Source organism: Drosophila pseudoobscura, chromosome 4 (assembly GCF_009870125.1).
Source record: "Drosophila pseudoobscura strain MV-25-SWS-2005 chromosome 4, UCI_Dpse_MV25, whole genome shotgun sequence".
NCBI lineage: Eukaryota > Metazoa > Arthropoda > Insecta > Diptera > Drosophilidae > Drosophila > Drosophila pseudoobscura.
This window is the reverse complement of record NC_046681.1, coordinates 14342481-14351369: the sequence shown is the minus strand read 5'-3', so window position 1 is coordinate 14351369 and position 8889 is coordinate 14342481. Positions and strand designations below refer to the sequence as shown.

General features: G+C 39.6%; 1 protein-coding gene across 10 annotated transcripts in view; it reads left to right on the top strand.

Moving 5' to 3' along the window:
• The first annotated feature begins 1427 nt into the window (after positions 1-1427).
• Positions 1428-8889, top strand: part of LOC26533542 (uncharacterized) — a 56872-nt gene continuing 49410 nt past the window's right edge. For 3 of the 10 annotated variants that reach the window (XM_033380857.1, XM_033380859.1, XM_033380858.1), the window contains exon 1: positions 1428-1650. In XM_033380857.1, the coding sequence (XP_033236748.1) occupies positions 1548-1650 (103 nt within the window). In that variant the 5' untranslated portion in view covers positions 1428-1547. Of the gene's footprint in view, positions 1651-5216; positions 5481-5570; positions 6090-7634; positions 7748-7820; positions 8700-8889 lie in introns of those variants that run through there. The other 7 variants (XR_004469530.1, XR_004469528.1, XR_004469529.1 and 4 more) reach the window with 7 other exon arrangements.

The window sequence follows — 8889 nt, the reverse complement described above, 5'->3', positions numbered from 1 at the left end:
TTCCGGGCGGAAAGTAATTTCCCATATTCTATTTTTAGATCGAGATTATAAAGATTTGGGTGTGTCCTGGTTTTAATTTTATTGGTCCTGATTCACAAGCTCAATCGAATAGTAAAGAAACACTTATGATTCCCTTGTGAAAATAGGAATGATTCTGGTTTGTATAAAATTATTTGGCACATAAGCATCAATCAATGAAGATTGATCTGAATTGATCCGATTTCAGTTGTCTCATATTCACCATCAAAAATGTATGTTTGCAAGCACTTGATATTGAATTGTAATTTGATACATTTGATACATTTACATTTTTTATTTTATAAATATTCTTCAGACAATTCGCGAAATTTGATTGATTTGCAATTTGCGAAATTTAAAAAAAAAAGTGAACCATCAATCGTGCGAATTTATTCCTTTTGACTGCGACACGTGCGATGCACATGACAAATGGCAGAGAACTCAGATGTGCAAAATCATTTTTTTATTTTTAGATTTTTCAATTAACAGATTAACCAGTAAGGAAGCTATGTTTTCGGCGCTGAGGGTTTCATACCCCTTAAAAATCAATAAAATAATGTGTTTTCTATGGCATATCATAAATTGCCGTCTGATTCCGTTTCCATTCCTCTCTTTTTTCTATTATATGAGCCCTTCTGCTGTTTTTTTGAGGTGAGAATCCGAATAAACAATTTACGATAGGAACTGATTGGGGACCACGCATAAAATACAATGGAAAACCCTGCAATTCTTGGGTATTCCAATCGATTCTTTACATAAAGAGGTATTTTCCTTACCTTCTTCAATTCATTTTTTATTTTTGTAATTTCAATTTCTTTTTTGCCACTATTTTCGCTTGGCACCGAGAGATCATATTGTGAGCGTGGTCCAAGTGCACGGTGTAGAAAAAGCTCATTTTACAGTAAGAGAGGGAGAGAGTGGGAGAAGAAGCAGCAACGTATGTACGTCACTGCGTGATCAAGTGGCAGTGGCGGGCCAGGCAAAAAGGTAAACAAAACCAAAGTCAGATCGTGCGAGTGAAAAGTGCGGCAATATGTCCAAGCGAAGTGTGAAAAGTGTTTCATGTTTTAAATATTCATACTGTACATACGCATGTATGTATATAAACATATTATTTTGTGGATTAATAATTGTTTACTTAGCGGAGCACCCTCGCTTTGTGCCGTAAGGTGTCTCATGTTTTTTTTCCCTTTCGTTAACGAAGTCTTTCGATGTGTACTTGTGTGTGTGTATGTAAAAGCTAAGCACGAAAGTTGCCCTCCAAGACTCAAGACACTCAATTCTCCATGCACTCCCACTCAAGAGATTGCAAGAGAGCACGTGCATAGAAAGAAGAGCAAACAAAAATCAGTGAGCGCCTATTGTCGGTGCGCTCTCGATCTACATATGTACATACATACACTCATTACTCGAACACATATGTATGTAAGTGTCAGCAATAGGTGACAACAGGTGACATCATTAAAAATGTAACAGATCGAAGAAGATAAGAGGCTTAAATAATGAAATGGGGAAAAAATTGACACAGCATGGAAACAGCAAGTAAAGAACAGAAAGAATGCAGCGAGGAGAACTACCAGCGCATTATTATAGGCAAAAAGGAAAGGGAACAAAGCTTTTGTTTCTGTCAGTGTAAGTCTTGTGTCTCCCCTCTTGCTCCCATTCTTATAGTAGTTCACGTACCGGCTCGTTTTTTACTATTTTTAATTTCTAGAAGCATTTCTTTGCCCCCTCTCACACACGACTACAATTTGTCAAAGAAGCAATTGCCAAAGTCAAGTGCCCAAAAACGAGAAGGGTTTTAAACATAGGGTCAACCAAACCTAGAATTCAGAGCCCCGAACCCAATCGCAATTGCGTAAATTAATCATGGGGCGGCAGCTCCAGTTTCGAGTGAAAAAAATGTGAAAAGTACACGGAAAAACGGTTTCAATTTGAATAATATGACGAAAGGGAAGGGTAGGGCCCCGAAAGGGTTGACAGCAGCAGTTAGTGTGGTGGCAAGGTATGTGTGTGTGTGGATGCCACATTCAGTGCTGTGTCCGTTTCCGTGTCCCGTCAGGGTGTCACTGTCACATAGTTCATTTCGCATTCAGACCATGCTTCAAGGCGTCGCGCGACTCCTTTGCCAATTTCATTTAGCGGCATCATTTCTGCTCGTGCCTTTGTCATTTTTTCTAACTTTTTTCAGCGGCAGCAAATGGAAAAAAACAAGATAAATGATTTAAAACTTGACTTTTCATTTCGTATATTAGCTGGAACGTGCCTCACATAGTTCATGTCAATCTCTGCCCCTTCTCCCACAGCCACCTGGTTCAACTCTTGCCCCACAAAAAAAGAATGTGGAAAACTTAATTGTTTTCTATTAACGAGCCTCGATTTGTTCCATGACTTTAACACATTTGGTTGATCAAAATATCACACACCCCATACGGACGGATTCCTTCCCCTCCTATTCCTATGGGTTTCTCTGCTTCTCCTTCCACCCACCACTATTTGGACATATGTTGCTCTGTGCCCCCTGATGATATATGTCTATGTGTATAGCCCTCGGTTGTTGCTGCTGATTATGGTGGCCACAAATGCTCCGAACCATGAAGTGGTTGCTGGTACGACTCGGACTTGGAAACGGACTCGGTTTCGCTGTCGCTATAAATACTGTTTGCATTTACGCTCAAATTCATAATTAATTGGATGAACAACAGATGAGAATTGAAGGTTAAATGGGTGTATTTATATAGGGATTTATTAAGTCGGTTTTTATATACTTTTAAATTGACCAAATGTTGCCAATTTGTGTGGTTTTTAATGTGGATCTGAGAATTATGTTTACTATATTATATTATATTATAGATCTCTAAGAAGGATCTCTATTCAGCACGTTAGATCTTGGGTACGTACATAATTATATCTTTATATAATATCGTTATTATAGAATGCTTTTAACCAGCATAAGCTGTAACCAGATATCATAATCGCTAAATCGACGATGATTACCTCATTCGTTCTGTCCCTGCGATGGGTTTCGTTTCCCATCGAATGATTGTTTGCCTGTCTGATTGATAAAACGCCCCCCGAAGGGTCGTCGGGGTCTTACCTTAACACCTCCTTAGGGTCGCACGCGGGATTCACACTCCCTGTTCAGACAGATATTCTCATGGTGGTGGCACTTACACGTCCCGCCTTTCTCCTTCTCTATATTTTTTATGCATTTAATCAATTAAGTCATCAGTACAATATTTGTATTTGTATTCCTATTGTTTTTCCTTTCCATAATAATGATGATGATGGTGGTGGTGCAGCATGAGAGTTCTGTTCCCTTATTGACTTTACCAATGACAGTCGAGCGATTGTCACACTATCTTACCAATCCTCAATTGCCAATCCTCTGTTTTTTGTCACGTGTCTGTCTCCTACTCCGAAGATCCGGTTCTTGGGTTACCCTGGAGTTCCGGAAAGTTTTTGTCAGCTAAACACTTAATTAAGACGAAATGCCGAAATGTTTTATTACGAGTATTGCTAGAGTAAATACTCCATAAATTTCCTAATGAAAACACTTAACGACACACGTCACAAAAAACAATGCGGGAATTCAATTTTTATTTACCCAAAACTATGGATTCACAATGATGTCTGTCCTTTGAGGGATGGTATATTGTATACATATATATGATAATTTACCAAGGTACTTAATCGTACTTAAGGTTATGGATTTCTCGAATTAACTTATGATTGAGGGGCGGCTGCAGGGCTGCAGTCTCATGATGGTAGCTGTTCCATTCTTATAATCCAATCTCATGCCATGCCAAAATGAGCCTAGCAACTAAAAGCTTAGAAAAGACCTGGCTAAAACTCTAGGAATCCCAATGTGGGACAATCTTAAAATTGCTGTGAATGAAATACAAATAAAAATAAAGAGAAGTAGAGCCAAGCTAAAGAGCATTTTGCTTCAGGGCAAAAATCCTTTCATTTAATTGTGTGTCTGTCATAAATTAAAATGCCCCCAGAGCCAGGCGTCCCGTCTGGCAGACAGAAGGCCTGCTGATTAAGCGGAATTCTAAAGTTGGAAAGTCGGAGTTTCTTGGTTTTCAATTAAAAGTTTTTCAGGTTTCGAGAATTTCGTAAACTCATCTAATTCCTGCCCGCAGAAGTGGGCTCCCCCACTTTAAAGCGTCTCGTCTCTTAATTTATGAGTGGAAATTTCTATCCCAAGTGGAACTCAAATATCATACTTTTTGTGATGTTGTCTCTCGTTTTTGCACTCTCCCCCAAAGTGCAATTTATGTTTGTGCTTACAATTGAAAATCTGTGTCCGAACAACAATCGCATTGCATCGCAATCCGAATCGAATGCAAGGCAATTTGCAGCTTGTGCAACGCCATGTAAGAAGTGCCATGCACATGGCCCCTGTGATGCACTCTGTCTGGAATTGCATTTGGGCATAATTCTTAATGTTTTGCTTTCAATTTACTGAAACTACTTAGGCAGTCAGCTCTAGCTCTTCGAAAGGCAAACAAATTTGCATATTTCTGACTTCACTTTTGTGTGTGTGTCCCCTCCCGACAAGACCCAAGATACTTGGATACATGGATACAGAAGCACTTGAACAAGATATAAAACAAATGCATTCATTTTACCATTTACAATGTAAAATTCTCGATGGATGCTCCAAGGATGAAAGGCCTGGCCATCTTCTATGAATTACCATCGACCTCAACTGGACCACAACTTGTGTGGATTGAATTAGGTCTGGTCTGGAGGAGAATCTTAAGTCATCTCTGTTTGTTTCTGCAGAGTTTTCTTATTAAATTAGGAGTTTTAGTTGGCTTTATGCTTAATTGGATAAATACAAAATACATTTTGACAATCTAAAGAGGGAAAACCAAGGTAATCTTACACGCCTTAAGGAGTTTTAAATGGTTCTGAAAGGATATATAACAAAGACTTACCATAAATTGAACGGATTGAATAAACTCTCACGGAGAATAGGTGCCTTTTGATTGTTTTTGCAATATGGTTTTGGTTTACATTTTTGTATTAGTTTAAATATAACTTTGAGAAGATATCTGCATAGGCAGTTTCATCAGTTTCATCTTTGAGATACTTTTGCTTATAGATGACAGGCCAATTACTTGTCTTTCTATTCCTACCGCCCCTTTTTGTAAAACCTTTCGCTAAACTCTAAAACTAATCTCCTTTGAAATCAATGTTAAATAAATTATCTGCAACTATTTAGCAATAAATTAATCTTCATAAATCACAAATCAACATCAGAGACGACAACCTGCAAAGGCAGTGGCTGGGCGGGGGCCTAGGGAAAAACACTCTCCAAGGTGTTCCATGAACTACATTAAATTAGAAACGAGGCGTCGTCAAGATTCCGTATAATGACAAAAGCAATTAATTTTGTGTGTGCCCGGGCGAATCGTACGGAATGGAACGGAACGGAGCGGAGCGGAAAGGTGAGACCCATGGCAAAAGGGGTGATGTGATCTCTCCCACCCTAGCAGACAGCGGCAACCCCTTCTGATTACGTTCACAAATCGTTACAGCAAACACCCATGCCTCTCTCCCCGTGTCCTTCTTTGGACACACAACACACAATCAAAATTCCACAGGAGAGGAGGTCGTGGGCTCCTCCCAGGGAGGGGAGCTCGAGCTCCCATTCGAAAGCTTTGCAATTAATTATGCGAATCTGACGAATCTTCCTAAGCGTCGAGAGCAACTCTTCGACTTGACACACACACACACACCACACACACTCGCACCCATAGACAGGCACACACAAACCCTCAGAGATACAGGAAAACACACACAGCCACAGACACCTAGAGAACAAATTCTGTTTCCTGTCAACCGCCTGGCATCATGATTTACATGGCCTTACAAAATGTTTCGGAAAGCAGGAGAGCGAGGGAAACGAGACGTCTACGCCTGTGGTTCGTCCTGGACCGAGGACGAGGGGTAAATGCAAATTTAAAGGCGTGAATAAGCCAAAGGCAAACTCCTGAACTCTAATTGTAGACAACCCCCGTAATTATCCGCAATGGAAAAGCCATTAATGGTATTAGGTACGTATTAGGGGGATTCCACACCGCACCACACTTCTCTTTGCTTCGCTTCGAGTTGGAGGTGAAAGGTGTCGGGTGTTTTTGGAAATCCATCGCTATTAATGGGCGAATAGTATAGGTATTAGATGTGAGAGGTTGTAGATGAATAGTGGGGGATTATATCCTTGTAGATCTCTTAGATTAGTAGAGCAGGTGAGGAGAAGGAACAAGATTATATTAGCAGAAGGAGTTTTCTGGCATTCGTTGGAAACAGTAAACATCGTAATAGATCTGATGTATTTATACATATTTTTTTTATAACACAACGAGTATATCCAGTGGAAAGGGTTGTAAAAGCTAGTCTGGTACTAAGAAATTCTGTGATTTCCATAACCAATCATATTTCTGCATTCATAAAACATCTAAAAGAATACCCTTTGAAATAAACAATGTTGTTTATGTAAGATACATATTAGAAGGCTACATTCACTCAGCTATAAGACTAGCAAGAACTTTCTCTAATTAAAGGACATGCACCAGGAGCTCTCGAACATTGGGTAAATATTTTACTTATTCCGAGCTAGCACCTTAGAATATTTTATTCAATAGTAAAATATGAACAAATCCACCTAATAATCGTACTTGATTTAATTCTCCGGTAAAGCAAAGTCTTACTGGGATTCCTGGACTGCTCTGCCCTCCAATTATATGTCCCAACAGATTCAGAATATCCACTTAACAGTCACTTTAGTTCATGTTCTAACTCTCTATCCTCAAGTTCGTGGCACAGATGGTTGCAAGGGCTGCTGTAGTCATTCGATTCCATGCCCCCTGCCATACCACTCATCTTTATGGCCGATTCCACAGGCTGAGGAACATAAACACTTGACAATATGACAGTGGAACCCGGAATGGATATGAAATGCCCACAGAAGGGGAGATCCCTTTGCTAATTTAAGGAGAAACCAAAAAGTGTTTTGGACCCACTTAATGGTTTGTTTTCGGTTGACAACTTTTCGTCTGGTTGTTGGTTGCCTTTCGAGCACTTTACACTTTTGTTGTTTGGCTTGCGGTTCTCCCATCTTGATGATGAAAGGGAGGGGGAATGGCACTGGGGAGGGGTGTGTAGGAAACGGACACTAACAACTAATTTAAAGCAATTATGTAAAAAGTTTCTCCTCGAATTGCCGCAGGCACATTTAAAGTTTCGTTTGCCACAAAATGTCCGTTCGTTAAATTTAAGTGCAAATAGTTTTAATTAAATTTGTCAAATTATGACGGAAAATTCACTTAGTTCCGCCCCGAAAAAGTCTGTTGCCAATTTGAGTTTATATTTAATTTGTTGGAGATAGTTGAGGAGAGAAAGGAGAAGCGTTAGTTGGGTCAAAGGCGCATTCTATAGAGAACAAAAAAAAAACTAAATGATTTTTGAAATAGCTGCATTGAGAGGTACAATACGAGTATCTAGGATGCATTTAGTGAGAGTTTTTTCTTTTAGTAAAACAAGAATTTTGAAAATTAATTTGTATTCAGTTATTTGGTAAGAAGATTTTTCCTTTCATCCAGCTGATTGCCGAACAGCATCCTTCCACTGATTATAACAACTTGATTTTTCGTTTGTGAGAGTCACTCCCTCCCTTTTCTGGGTGGGTGCTCGGTGCTCATCAAGTCAACTCCCAGTGCGTATGCTTCGCAAATCTCATCGGCATTTAGCTTGAGAGTGGCTCTATTCTCATCTTTATCCACTTGCAGGCACTTGTTCAAAAATAATAACTAATCATAATAGCAGTTGGGAAAAAAGAATCTTTGCAATCATTTCATGGGAATTTCTCGACTGCAACTCCATTTTTACGACACGTGACTGGGCACGCACTTTGATTAGACCCCGGAACCACCACACCTCCCCACCGTAACCCTCATAACTGCACCACCAGCCCACCAGCAGCAGCACCAGTAATCCACCCACCACCAGCCCGCGAGCAGCAGAAGCACCCACCAATATCGGATTGCAGATTATACAAACTGAAACCCGACTTTTCGACAGAGAGAGCGAGAGAGAGACCAGGTCCTGTCCACTTGACGCGTGCGGATTGTGGGAAACGGCTTGGCGAGTGTCACATTTTTATGACTCTGTTTGATTTCTGGCCGGCACAAGGCCGCTAATGGAAGGCACTTGTTCAGCCCGACGAAAGTAACGAGATTTCCTTTAACGGGATACAGATATATGACAAATATTTGCTGGAGAAATACATGGGCACAAGGACAAGTGCACTGTCATCCCATAGCATACTGTGGGAAGATTAATTTTTGGGCTCATACCCGTAGAAGAGTTGGGATAGTGGGGAGGTTTTTCAAATTGATAATAGTTTCATGCAAAATGCAAAATTATGTCAAGTAAAAAAGGATTTGATCTTCGCAGAGTCAGCCTCAGACTCTCGAAAGCATTGAGCTTCTAGATCCTTGTACAGAAAGGATAATAGATGGGAAAAGGAGAGTTTCAGTTCAAGTTCATCTCTGAGATGATCGTATGGTTTGCGACCAGTTCTATATACAAATACTCATCAAATTTACTTATCGAGGTTGTCTTTTCTATGAAGCTAAAATAAACCATTATATTGAAGTCATGGATTACATAGATATAGACCAAATAATATTCTTCATTTCATCTATTGCATTATGATAAATTTGTAAAAAATAGCATATATTTTCTTAGAGAAATATGGACACTTTTCAAAAGCTGTGCTAATGTTAGCCATTTTGCATATATATATATGTATAATATACTGGAAATCATATTTCCATTGCTTCTGCCACATTCGTG